Raw genomic sequence first — 14,258 nt, forward strand, 5'->3', positions numbered from 1 at the left:
TCATAAAATGCTCAGACTTTTAGTTGACTAAAACTTGACTAGACTAAAAAGAGTATGAATGTGACTAAAGCTAGTAAAAACTAAAATGACAGCTTCACACAACGACTAGACTAAAACTAAAATTAAAACAGGCCACCAAAAACAACACTATTGTTTATTGTTTATTTGGATCCCCATTAGTCCATTAATCTATTCTTCCTGGGGTCCGACAAAAATAAAATAAAACAAATAAAACAAAATTACATTACATTAATCCATAACAATAAAAACCAATACAATAAAACATACAAATATATAAATTAAAATGTAAAAATTAAAATGTATGCATTTAGCAGACGCTTTTATCCAAAGCGACTTACAGTGCATTCAGGCTATCAATTTTTCATTTTATCATGTGTTCCCGGGGAATCGAACCCCAACCTTGCGCTTGATAACGCAATGCTCTACCAATTGAGCTACAGGAACACTACATACTGGTTTTGAATGACATTGTGTTCATATGTATAATTTTTTTGTTGAACTATCCCTTTAAGAAGACAATCAAAATTAAATCTTACCTGCATTTGAGCCAATATGGCTGTATCGTGAGCTGACCTTCCTGATAATACTGTCATGGATTTGGTACCACTCACTTTCTGCATTACATCTGTAAACATAATGTGCCATTAGTTTGCTATATATTTCAACAATTTATAGGCTGTGTGATATATTTGAATATCTTCACAATATATTTTCCTGGTAATATGTAATGAAGGAAATTTTGAATACTCACGAGTAAATCTTCAGCAAGTGATCATCCTTGAAGTCAGCTGTTAACAGGTCAGCCACACTAATCACGGCACAACCGTATGGACGCTTGTACTGCGTGTTACTCACACTCTTCTTCTCACCTGCAACCATTCGCCCTGTGGACACACATATTGAGGCTCACACACTGCTTTTATGAGAATACATATTTAAGCTAATACAAAACATGTAACAGAAGTTTTCTTATTCTGCCTCAAAGAACATATAGCACTGTCACAAGCTTGACATAATGTGTCATGTGACACAACTAACACACGTTAACACAGTTTTATGTAGCTCTTATGGCAGAATGATTATTTATATATATATACAACCCGAATTCCGGAAAAGTTGGGACGTTTTTTAAATTTTAATAAAATGAAAACTAAAAGACTTTCAAATCACATGAGCCAATATTTTATTCACAATAGAACATAGATAACATAGCAAATGTTTAAACTGAGAAAGTTTACAATTTTATGCACAAAATGAGCTCATTTCAATTTTGATTTCTGCTACAGGTCTCAAAATAGTTGGGACGGGGCATGTTTACCATGGTGTAGCATCTCCTTTTCTTTTCAAAACAGTTTGAAGACGTCTGGGCATTGAGGCTATGAGTTGCTGGAGTTTTGCTGTTGGAATTTGGTCCCATTCTTGCCTTATATAGATTTCCAGCTGCTAAAGAGTTCGTGGTCGTCTTTGACGTATTTTTCATTTAATGATGCGCCAAATGTTCTCTATAGGTGAAAGATCTGGACTGCAGGCAGGCCAGGTTAGCACCCGGACTCTTCTACGACGAAGCCATGCTGTTGTTATAGCTGCAGTATGTGGTTTTGCATTGTCCTGCTGAAATAAACAAGGCCTTCCCTGAAATAGTCGTTGTTTGGAGGGAAGCATATGTTGCTCTAAAACCTTTATATACCTTTCAGCATTCACAGAGCCTTCCAAAACATGCAAGCTGCCCATACCGTATGCACTTATGCACCCCCATACCATCAGAGATGCTGGCTTTTGAACTGAACGCTGATAACATGCTGGAAGGTCTCCCTCCTCTTTAGCCCGGAGGACACGGCGTCCGTGATTTCCAACAAGAATGTCAAATTTGGACTCGTCTGACCATAAAACACTATTCCACTTTGAAAGTAGTCCATTTTAAATGAGCCTTGGCCCACAGGACACGACGGCGCTTCTGGACCATGTTCACATATGACTTCCTTTTTGCATGATAGAGCTTTAGTTGGCATCTGCTGATGGCACGGCAGATTGTGTTTACCGACAGTGGTTTCTGGAAGTATTCCTGGGCCCATTTAGTAATGTCATTGACACAATAATGCCGATGAGTGATGCAGTGTCGTCTGAGAGCCCGAAGACCACGGGCATCCAATAAAGGTCTCCGGCCTTGTCCCTTACGCACAGAGATTTCTCCAGTTTCTCTGAATCTTTTGATGATGTTATGCACTGTAGATGATGAGATTTGCAAAGCCTTTGCAATTTGACGTTGTGGAACATTGTTTTTAAAGTTTTCCACAATTTTTTCACGCAGTCTTTCACAGATTGGAGAGCCTCTGCCCATCTTTACTTCTGAGAGACTCTGCTTCTCTAAGACAAAGCTTTTATAGCTAATCATGTTACAGACCTGATATCAATTAACTAGATGTTCTCCCAGCTGAATCTTTTCAAAACTGCTTGCTTTTTTAGCCATTTGTTGCCCCCGTGCCAACTTTTTTGAGACCTGTAGCAGGCATTAAATTTTAAATGAGCTAATTAAGTGGATAAAAGTGTAAAATTTCTCAGTTTAAACATTTGCTACGTTATCTATGTTCTATTGTGAATAAAATATTGGCTCATGTGATTTGAAATTCCTTTAGTTTTCATTTTATTAAAATTTAAAAAACGTCCCAACTTTTCCGGAATTCGGGTTGTATATATATATATATATATATATATATATATATATATATATATATATATATATATATATATAAAATAACGTTTGAAACACAAAATAGAAATACCAAAAACCATTACACAACGAATACTTCCCAGTCAACAGTGACATGAATTACATACATGCAAATGAGCATTAATCTATTTTATCACAGAATCTGTACCAGTGCAGGCCATGCATGTAGCAACGACTGCTACACAGACACAAAGGTGACGTTTACAGACAAAGACACCATCTTGGTTACAACCGACTTGAAGTGGCCTGTCATTCAGCCCTTATAATGCTGCCATTACTATTGACAAATACATCTGACGTAATCTGTCAATAAAAATCTTAAAGCACTATCAAGCAGTGCACTATCAAGTTGAGAAATCCATATGACACCTATGATAGAGATTCACTAAGGCATTATGACAGGTCACACGGCGAGAAAATGTGTGTGTATCCAACAGCTCTTACCTATTCTAAAAATATGAGCTACAACATACACATCTTTGCGAAGATCACTACTTCCCAAATCCTTAAAAAAAGACAAATGTTTTATTGAGCAATATTTACTAGATTCCATGTACCAAACATTCTCTAAACCTATGCTTTTAAAAGTTACTATTTAAACAATCAAATAAAATATGTCAATTAAATATGCCCATTTATTGCTATTAAATACATAAAAACAATGCATTGCAGTAAAATGCAACAAAAAATAAATAAAAAAACAAAACAAAAGAACTAGCAAAACAAAAGATGATAGGACTAACCAAACCAAACAAAAGTGAACTAATAAAACAAAACAAACAAACAAACAACAACAACAAAAAAAGAAAGAACTAAAACAAAACAAGTTAAACACAGGTTTTCCTGATATCCTGATAAACAGTGAAACAATAAAATATTTTGACATCCAAAGCCTATTTTTGTAATGTTGATTCAATGATCTGCTTGTGTACCACAAAAAAATAAATTTACTTACATAATTTTAATTTTGGGGGCTTTTCAGAGCAAGTAGTGATAAATGTGATTATTGCAATGAATGTGATTAATAACTCAATGTCAATATATTTTATATATTGTCATATATTTAATTTGGTTCAAATTTTTTATCAACTGACAGTCTTACTCTAGATATTTACAAATGATAACTGTTAAGAAAACGCATCTCAGATCCATTGCCAAAGCAAATGAAAAAGGTCCAAGGACAAGCCCTTGGTGCACCTCAAAAAAGTACATACTTACAACAAAGAGTGTACACTGCCTCTCAGTCTTCTCTGGAGACTTTGGTAGCCCTTGCTTATTGAGGCGCACAAAGAATCTCTCACTGCACAGACAGACAGAAAGAGAAGAGAGACCGTTAGGTTCACCACAAACACACCATGAAGCATAAGGAAACACAGCAAGACTGGTGCAAGCACAAGTGTGTACGTGTGCGTCCACAACTGCATGTGTTAGTGCATCTCCTCTGACACTAGTGCTAGGTAATTACAAGGAGAGGCCCATTGAGGCTCAGTATCTCCTCGATTCTCCTTCACTTTCACTAAGTGCCCTGGGGCGCCACTCATTCTGAATAATTTACAACGAGGAGGAGTGCCTGAACAGCACACTCCCTAACATGTGTGTAGAGAGAGAAGGACGGAGAGAAAAAGACAGAAACCAATGAAAAATTCAACAAACACATCAAGGCAGTAGTTCCGTCATGGATGTGGAACTAAAACAACCCTCAGGCTAATGTATGCAGGATGGAGAGCGGTAAACAGATGCATTGACGTCACAGCCGAATTGAATTTCAGATATTAGTTCCCAGTAGCAGTGCAATCAACGTAATAGTCTGATAGCGTCATACATATATACGCTAGGTAAATGCATTGACGTATGACTGGTGGGGCTTGGAGACGTCTTTCATACAGTTAGAAGGAATACAGAGATTCATAATTAATGACATTGTGGTCAGACTGAATCAATTTTGGGGATTTTTATTGCTGGATCTAACGGACAACTTAGTGAGTAGTCAACATGAAAGCCTTTTATTGCATTAAAACTTATAACCTTTCTCATTACCAAATCAAATGTTTAACGAAAATTTATTTAAAGGGATAGTTCACCCAAAAATGAAAATTATCTCATGATTTACTCACCCCCAAGCCATAGTAGGTGTATATGACTTTATTCTTTCAGATAAATACAATCAGATTAATATGAAAAATGTCCTGGGGCTCTTCCAAGCTTTATAATGGCAGTGAATGGGTGTCGAGATTTTGAATTACAATGACGTAGGTGCAGAGTAAACTCCAGTAAGAATATGCTAGTCTTGCGAGAACCAAGTTTTGTTCACAGCAATCGAAAATTGGTTTGGGATTATCGAAATCCTCCGACATTTTCCTTTACAAAACCTTGTTTTGTACTTCTAATTTGTGACTTGTGTTTTGTTTTGTTCTCTCCTCTGTGCTTCTGCATTTGTCACTTCTCACCGGAGCTCACGCTACGCCTATGTCATCCGCTGGAAAGCCATTATTTTGTTGAACTCACATGCAACAATTAGCACAAGCTAGAAATTGTGGTTTATAAAGTTTTAAATATGGATATTTTTCTTACACAAATGCACTGCTTTGCTTCAGAAGGCCTTTATTAACCCCCTGGAGCCATGTGGAGCATTTTTATGATGTACATTTTTGGGTTTCAAAATCTCAACCATTATAAAGCTTGGACATACTGTATTCATCTGAAAGAAGAAAGTCATATATGCTCAGGATGGCTTAAGGATGAGTAAATCATAGGGAAATAAAAAATTTTGGGTGAACTATCCCTTTAAGTATGCAATAAGCTTTTCATACAAGGAAAGTCAATGGGGTCCATAGAAAGACAACACTTGACCCCACTGACTTTCTACAGAAGAAAGAATGTCATACAGGTTTAAACAACATGAGAATGATTAAATGATTGTCTGATTTTTAAATTGAAGTGAATTTAAGACTTGTGATTGGGTGTCTAGAATTGGAGATGGCACCTGATTGGTCGCATTTCCCTGCTGTCATAGACCGAGTAGAAGACCTCCAGCTCCTCCCCCAGGTTTGAACTCATCAAGCTCTTCATCTGAAGGAACAGGTGGTGCATACTGGCCTGCGGGGGAGCCTCGCGTCTACGATGACGTCTCTCCATCTATTCAAAAGAAACCAAAATATAATCATTAATCATTATAAGGACAAAGACATTTCCAACACAATCACTCAAAATGTACATAAATTATCTACCAGCCAACAATTTAACCACAACTACAGCAGCACATGCTGTATATTTGTGTAAAAATACATAAACAAGAATTATGCAATACTGCTAAAATGCATAATTTATATTGAATGTAGTGAGTAAAGCTTTATGTAACCTATGTATTTCTTCACTATAAACCATATATATGAAATTATTATAACTTTTATTACATCATTACATTACATAATGTAATAACAGATCATTAAAACCCTAGCACTGTGGTTTCATCTTTAAGCTTTGGACCCTTACTGTGTTCTTCTGAACAGAAAGATCCTTCAAAACGGTCATTGACCCTGGGGACGCCACACTGGTGTCTTTTTTGCTTGCGCCCTCACTTCCCACTATCCTCTCTTTAAACGCTCTCTCTAGTCTAGTACATCCACACCCACATCTTTTTCTCTTTAGTTTCTTTCCTTCCTCCTTTAACCCCTACCCCCACACCTCTGCCCACCTATGGACCAGTGGAAACTGGGACACGTGTGGTGAGGCCTGCAGCTGAGAGAAAAAGACAGAGAATTTGGTGAATTCTAACTATACTGGTATTGTCTTACTAGCTCTCTTTTAAAAATCTATTGAGCTAGGCAGAATTTTAAGACATTACAGATGCTTTCCTGATAAAAGCTTTGCTTCATAATGCAGCCTATGAAGATCCTTTTCTTCTAACTGAATTCTAATGCAGAAATCTATGTTTCCTTTGCAAAGAATGCAATTCCATAGCAATTATCAATGATTTTTTTTTAAATATTTTTATACTATTATTCATTCAGTACTGAGAAGTATAGATAAAAATAGTTAATTGTAGATAAAAAAGTAGTATAGATAAAAAAATAAAGGTTAATTATAAAATAAATAAATAAAAATATTTTATGACTATATTATAGTTAATAAAAAAACTGTCTATTTAAAACATCAAGACTAATTCATAGATAAGTATTTAAAACAATAAAATAATAATAAAAAGTAAAAAAAAATTCACACAAACAATAAAATATAAAATTAAATAACAAAATAAAAAATAATAAAATAATATAACATAAAATGTTCTGTCAGTCGGAATGTTCCCTCAGCAGGCAGCTGCTTATGTCGGCAGTAGGCGGCTAACTAGGTTTTGTAACAGATATTATATTGCAGAGATCTGTACACAGGCATGTTGTGGCTTTGGGAGATATGAACCAATTGCGGCAATGATGATGCATGTATTCCAAATTATAAGGGCAGGAAACTGCATCTGTGAAGTGTCTCTGCAGTTTGCAAACAGCCTGTTAATGCGCCATTTAGCATTTCTCTCTTGTCCTTAATTACTATCATTTCCCTATACACAGGCGACTGGAGGTATGTGTGTGTGTGTGTGTGTGTCTCTTTGTTAAAAAAAGAGGACGAAGCACTCGAGAGAAAGCTTTGGCGTCAGGTCGAGCTGCAGTTGCCATAGTAACACAGCAAAGAATATGGGTGGCAGATGAGGGAGGTGCAGTGACTCATGGGTAATGGGAATGTGTGTGTGTGTGTGTGTGCGCGTGTACGTGTACGTGAGCGTGAATGTATGACTACCCACCAGCCGATACAGCTCTGTGATGCTGATTTCATCGGGGTCCACCATGCTGAAGTCCCTCCTGGGGACCAGATCCAAACCTAGCTGCCTGTCACACACATAAACACATAAACACATTTTGATTCTACCCATCAAATCCCTCCATGATTATTATAATGTAGCATATTCCATTTTGTTTTATTTTAGCACTATTCTCTGATTTACACAACAACATATAAAAATACAGATTTGCTATTGACACATTGTTTTTATTTCATAGACACATATATATTTTATATAAAAAATATACACAATATTGACCTTTTTATTATCAAATATATGAACTATATAAATAATAAATGCATAACAAATAAGTAAAGTATTGCGACAACCCTATCTGTAATTATTTATTATATTACATCATATTAAATTAATTATTTGCAACTGAACACATAAATCATTATTGAAAAAAAAAGTGCCATAAACACAGATTTTGGTTTATTATTTGATTTTACAAATTATGTAATTATTTTGTAATCAACAGCTTTTGTCTTGGTTGTAATAAACATCAGGCACTAGGAAATATGATTTTTTTTCTGTTTAGATTTTTATTTTTAATTCAGTTTTAATGGTTTTATTTATGATTAATTAATTAATGAAAAAGCATGTCTGATCAACTGAATCCATAAAACTTCCACAATGTAATAATTTATAAAAAAATTTAATAAAGGATAGTTAATGAAATTTTAATTTTTTCAGAAATTCTGTGTTGCACAATATGTACAATATACACATATATTTTTGTTAATTCATCTTTTGGCAAATAAAGTGCTGCGCAACAGAGGCTTTAAATCGAAACACGGCTGTAAAATAGTTGGATTTTGTATGATTTCCCTTAAAATATCACATAAATATCACCTCCACGTTTGTTTAATTCATCCAAATTTTGTCAAATTCTGTGACCTTGCACTTTATAAAGCACATTCCATTTTTATGACCGGATTCCATGATTCTGCCCATATTTTTCATATTACGGAAATCATAGGTTGCTACACACAACAATAACCCAAGTTATTTTCACCTTCACAAAGCATGAATCAAATGTGAGAAGAATCCATTTCATTGTAACCCTCCAAAAAACGACTATGTACTGAAAGACACCAAAAAACCATACGTAACACGTCCCACTCGTTATTACCATCTGCGATTTATGTTTTTAGAGAAAAACCACATATATATATGCTTTCAAGTGCATGGCTGACAGATTGGCCAGCATTTGCCGGCAGTTCATCATCGCTGACCCCACCACGGCGTTCCACCCACTGTTTTTATGTGTACTGCACAACACATTCACTGAAAATCACTGAAAAAATAGACAGTGTGGCAAAGACAGGAAAGCCAAACTCTAATGGCATAAATGAATCAAACTGAATGGTTCTGCAAGGCTTTGAAGCTGTCACACAACCCATACAGAATACAAACCCCATCCTGACAATGACAGTGTTTGTATTTGTGGTGTGTGACTGTGTAACTCACTCGTTTCCCCAGTCCAGCCGTGCCGTGATGTGCTGTTTGATGTCACTCAAGCGGTCATGAGTGAGGTGGCCCACCAGAACCTGCTGTCGCAGCTCCAGAATCTCATTCATCACATGCCACAGTCTGTGAAAAAGATCCCCTTCGTTCCTCTGAGAGACAAAGAAAAAACATGAGCGGGTGACAGAGAAAGTGTGTTCACCTTTTTAATTAAATGAGTTTAAGAAAATGATATAGTTGGCACAGTTTCGGCAGAAACAGTTTTCAGACTACATCTTATTAATTAATACATGCCAAGCTCTAAATGAATACAACTTGTCTTTGGGTAAATGAAACTAAATTACTGGCCAGTTGCCTGGTAACTTTATTATTATTATTTTTTTTACAATGCAATGGTTAAAACAAATCACAATATAAGATTGCACACAAGAAACATGAAACAAAGAGAGAAAAAAACAACAACATTTTAGTAACTGTCATGTACATCAATACACATTTTTTTTCTTTTTTTTTCTAATTAATACATAATTTTAAATATTGTGTGTTTTATCTATCTATCTATCTATCTATCTATCTATCTATCTATCTATCTATCTTATTAATATGTAATTTTATATATTTTATTTTATGTTTATATATTTACATATTTTTGTATCTAATAAATAAACACAATTTTATTTGATCTATCATCCATCTATCTACATAATTTTTTCAGTATTCTTTGACGAATAGAAGTTCAAGACATCTTTTTATTTCAAATGTTTTGTAACATTCTAAATTACTGTCAGTTTTGATCAATTTAATGTATCCTTGATGAATAAAAATATGAATTTCTTAAAAAAAAAAAAAGATCTTTTAAGAGGTAATATTTAGTTATTTATTTAGTTTTAAGAAATAATGCAAAGTACAGTTTGGGCAAATACAGGTTCCCAGACAATTTTAAACTGAAAGATTTATTTTTGTAATTACCAGATAAGTAATAAAAAACATCCCTAGTTAAAAAGTAATATATGTAAAATACATTTATGTCTATTAAGCATAGTTCAAATCTATTAACATATTTACTGACATTATAACGCTTGAGATCTGCTGATGGAAAAATATAATTAAACTTTATTTGGAGTATTACTTGTAACTTAATTTCTTAATATTAAGTCTAAAATGTGTTTTAATCTCTCCATTGATGAAGACTGTATGCTCTTTGAATAATATCGGTCTTTAAAGATATTTAAAGTGTACCTAAAGTACACTTTCAATAGTTCCACTTTAGCACAATCAAATATATCAAATCAAATAAAGACCACATTTTAAATATTCATATAACATTAAATAAAATATAAAAAAATCATACTTCTAGGTTTTTAATGAGCTTGGAATGTGAAAATATTTATTTCTGAATAGTTCACGTATCACTAACAAGACTAATAATAAAAATAGGAACTTACAAATGAAATGTCCACAGTTAAAGCAACTGCATTTGTTCAGCACAGTACAATGAGTGATATTTACCATGTAGAGCTGTTTCCACATGCTGCCCCAGTCTCTCAAGGTCATAGTTATCTCTGTAATGACCGAGTCCTCGGTGGGAATGACCGTCTCAAACTGCCTGCAGGCCAAGACACACAAGCACACAATCACACACACACATCTGAATGAGTCCAGGGTGGAGAGCAGCAACCTCACATGACCCTGAGGAGTAACACTGACTCATAAGGACGTGTCCGCAAATACACTTGCAATGGCTTGTGGGATAGTGAAGGCTCCTGTCACTTCAATAGAGCAGACGTGTCATTTTAGATTGATATATTATTCATTGCATAATGCAATAACATTTAAGAAATTTTTGATTTATGTTTTTAATTGATACTAGGGCTGGGATAAACGATTATTTTTTAAACGATTAATCTAGCGATTATTTTTTCGATGCATCGTTTAATTTAATGAATAATTTTTTCAGACCGATTTGATTTTGATTATCTCCCCATTAATTGACTACTAACAATTTATACATGTTGATTTACATATCTGAATGAAAAAAACATCAATTCCTTAACATTGCAATATATGTTTATTGCTCTTCAAATTACAAAATAAAAGTCTGACTAAGAATGCATTACTTTGCACTTGTATAGAGATAGCATTCAATAAAACCTTGAAGCCTTGAAAACACATAGCTTACTGAAACAAGCTTACTGAACACATAGGGTCTAGCTTACTGAAAAAAGAAGTTCTTTCAGATGAAAATTACAACAACTTGATGTCTAGCATTCAATAAAAAAGTTCACCCAAAATACTTGTTTAGAGCAATTGAAAGAATACAGTAACCAATGTAAACTTTAGGGCTTTAAGCTAATACAGAGAGTGATTTTCAAAAAATAAAAATTAACAGTGGGAGCCAGAAGCCTGTCATGGAGAAAAAAAAAATCTCAGAATGCTCCACGTGAAACTTTGGCGTTCCGCCTTTTTTCTATCGTGTCTAATGATTTTGGTTAATATGCACGAGGGAGAGAGAGAGAGCGAGAGCGAGAGAGAGATAGAGAGAGAGAGACCAAGACAGCGCTCGTGTAGTTTGAAGACTGTGAGTGCGCGAGCACGCGTGAAACTTGGGTGTTTCGCCCTTTTTCTATCGTGTTTAATGATTTTGATTAATATGCACGAGGGAGAGAGAGAGCAAGAAGCGCTCGTGTTGTTTGAAGACTGTGAGTGCGCGCGCAGCCGGGGCTCTCTCTCGTATGCGCTCTGTCACTGTCACTCACCGTCAAATAAGGCTTTGACAGCCGCCAAAAAAAAAGATCAATGCAGAAAAACCCCTGGATTGGTTATATAACGTTGGACAGAATGTTGATCCGGCCATCGCGTATATTCAGCGCACATAAGGCAAACGTTTTGCAAACGTTTTTTAGAGAAATAAAAACAGGTCGACGAATCGATGCGCATATTTTGCGTTGACGTATTTTTTGTTGTCGCGTTGTCCCAGCCCTAATTGATACAGATATGTAAATATACAGTTTTTTTCATGGACTCGTACCCTTTGTTCTTGACGTGGGCATTCTTGAGGTGAATATAGGAGCTTGGGAATATTCCCTGGGAGAGACAAGGAAAAGTTATTTAATGAGCCAATTACTGCATGTAAACACACAAGCGTAAATGGACATGCACTATCAAAGTCAAAGAAGAGGACGAAAATACAGATAAACAGAAAAAAACTGACAGAAATATAGAAATCATTGAATTTTTTGCACATTTACGGAGTCAAACGTAAAGTAAAATTAAGATTGTTCTCACCTTTACATTTGGATTCTTTGTGATGAATCCTCTGTACCATCCTGCAAAATGATTTTTATAATAAACTCTCATTTTCATATTTCAACAGCAGAATGCAAAGCGTATTAAACATTTCTGTTTCAACTTTAAGTGTGTAATACAAAAATGAACTGGTTTCACAGAGTGTTTCTTCAACTATGGACACTTTGACCCTGTGGAATTCTAGAAAATAAATACTAGTGATCAGTGTGAAAAGAGCGGTTTATGAGAGCTGTATTTGTACATGTATTTTTATACAATAAAAATGATTAAACATTACATATAAACAAATCAAATAAAAATATGTAAAATTTAATATAGTGCTGTCAAATGAAAAATAAACGTTTTTGTTAGCATAATGCATGTGTGTGTACTGTGTATATTTATTATGTACATGTATATATAAAGACATACATGTACAGTATGTATACATTTCAGAAAAATATGTTATGTTCATATATTAAATTTATTTATGTAGAATATAAATTATATGAATATAAATAAAGATGTAAATATTTTCAAAATATATACTGTATGTGTGTGTATTTATTTATACATACATAATAAATATACACAGTACACATACATATATTATAAAAAGACTTTTATTTTGGATGGACAGCTATAATTTAATATAAACAAAACATATATAACATGTGGGCTTTTATTGCCATGCCAGCTTTTGTGGGTATTTTATGGCAAGAAAGATATATAGTAAATTATAAATTATATTTTTGTTAATACTCTTTAACTTTATAAAAAAATAAAAAAATAAAAATAAATATATATAGGGAAATATCTAAAAATATATATCAATTAAATATATATAAAATGTATATTATAAAGGGAAAAAAGGTTTCTCACAGGTTAAGGGATAAAGTATTTTGACAAAAAAAAAAATGTCAGTGGCTTTTTTTGCAGCAGTGTCTTCTAGTTGAAGAAACACCCAAACATTACCCAAAAAGATGTAAACAATGTTAAAATAGTAAGAATTAAATTTTATGAAGTCATAAAGAAAAACACTATGTTATTATCTACAACCGACTGACTGCATCTCAAAAACTAAATTCAACAGAATCAGTCTCCAGAGCTGAGTTTATGCAGCTCTAAAGAGAACAACAACAACTACCTTCACATTTCTCCAAAATCTGCACCGTGTCACCGATCTCCAGCGGAAGTCCATGCTGAACCATTCCTCGAAAATTGGCCAGCACTGAAGGGGAAAAAAAGCAAACAGTAAGTAAAAAAAAAAGTGTGACTCCTGAGTAAAGTAACAGCTCTGACAGACCACAATGAGACAAAACCATCTGTCTTCTCAAAACTTTGCATGGAAGAGATGGAAATCATCTTTAGTTCGGCCCAGTGGGTGAAATAATATCAACATTATGTTCAATATTGACTCTGAATTCAGGAACAGGGTTTTTAAAGTCATTCTCAATTCACTTCTAAATAACACACAACCCAGCGTTCCACACATTCCCTAAAAAAATAAACCACACTATGCTTAGATCTGCACTTGTAACATTATCTCACTGCTTTCCTAAATAAACCCTGAGTCACATCCCTAAGCATAAGTTACATAGCAAGTACAAGATCTCTCCACACAGGAGCACACAGGCTCAACCCATCAACTACTTTTTGCATTCATACGCCTAGATTCTTTATGCACAAATATGTTAATTTGGAGTGCTCATTTGCATATCAAGTGGGTTAGGAAATATTCTGACATGGAAAGAAATAAATAATCATGTGCATAAACCAAACCCACCAGAGATTTGACACTGCTCAGAGGTTAAGCAGGCTGCCGAAACAGCCGTGTCAGCTTTTAAAGACGGGATGTGTTGCTGAGCTCGCTGCCTGTCAGTGATGTGCATTAATACATGCTGAAACAAACACACAGCA

The 14,258-nt window shown here is 34.5% G+C and overlaps 1 protein-coding gene across 1 annotated transcript in view; it reads right to left on the reverse strand.

Moving 5' to 3' along the window:
* LOC132124812 (dedicator of cytokinesis protein 4-like) overlaps positions 1 to 14,258 on the reverse strand; it is a 75,042-nt gene that overhangs the window by 49,266 nt on the left and 11,518 nt on the right. Inside the window, exons 6-16 of the mRNA XM_059535964.1 lie at positions 13,486 to 13,569; positions 12,339 to 12,379; positions 12,082 to 12,137; positions 10,563 to 10,659; positions 9,057 to 9,205; positions 7,545 to 7,629; positions 5,733 to 5,884; positions 3,968 to 4,049; positions 3,194 to 3,254; positions 773 to 905; positions 558 to 646 (exon numbers count right to left, since the gene is read on the reverse strand). Coding sequence (XP_059391947.1) covers positions 558 to 646; positions 773 to 905; positions 3,194 to 3,254; positions 3,968 to 4,049; positions 5,733 to 5,884; positions 7,545 to 7,629; positions 9,057 to 9,205; positions 10,563 to 10,659; positions 12,082 to 12,137; positions 12,339 to 12,379; positions 13,486 to 13,569 — 1,029 coding nt within the window. The remainder of the gene's footprint in view (positions 1 to 557; positions 647 to 772; positions 906 to 3,193; positions 3,255 to 3,967; positions 4,050 to 5,732; positions 5,885 to 7,544; positions 7,630 to 9,056; positions 9,206 to 10,562; positions 10,660 to 12,081; positions 12,138 to 12,338; positions 12,380 to 13,485; positions 13,570 to 14,258) is intronic.

The sequence above is a fragment of the Carassius carassius genome, chromosome 43 (genome assembly GCF_963082965.1).
Source record: "Carassius carassius chromosome 43, fCarCar2.1, whole genome shotgun sequence".
In the NCBI taxonomy this organism is placed as follows: domain Eukaryota; kingdom Metazoa; phylum Chordata; class Actinopteri; order Cypriniformes; family Cyprinidae; genus Carassius; species Carassius carassius.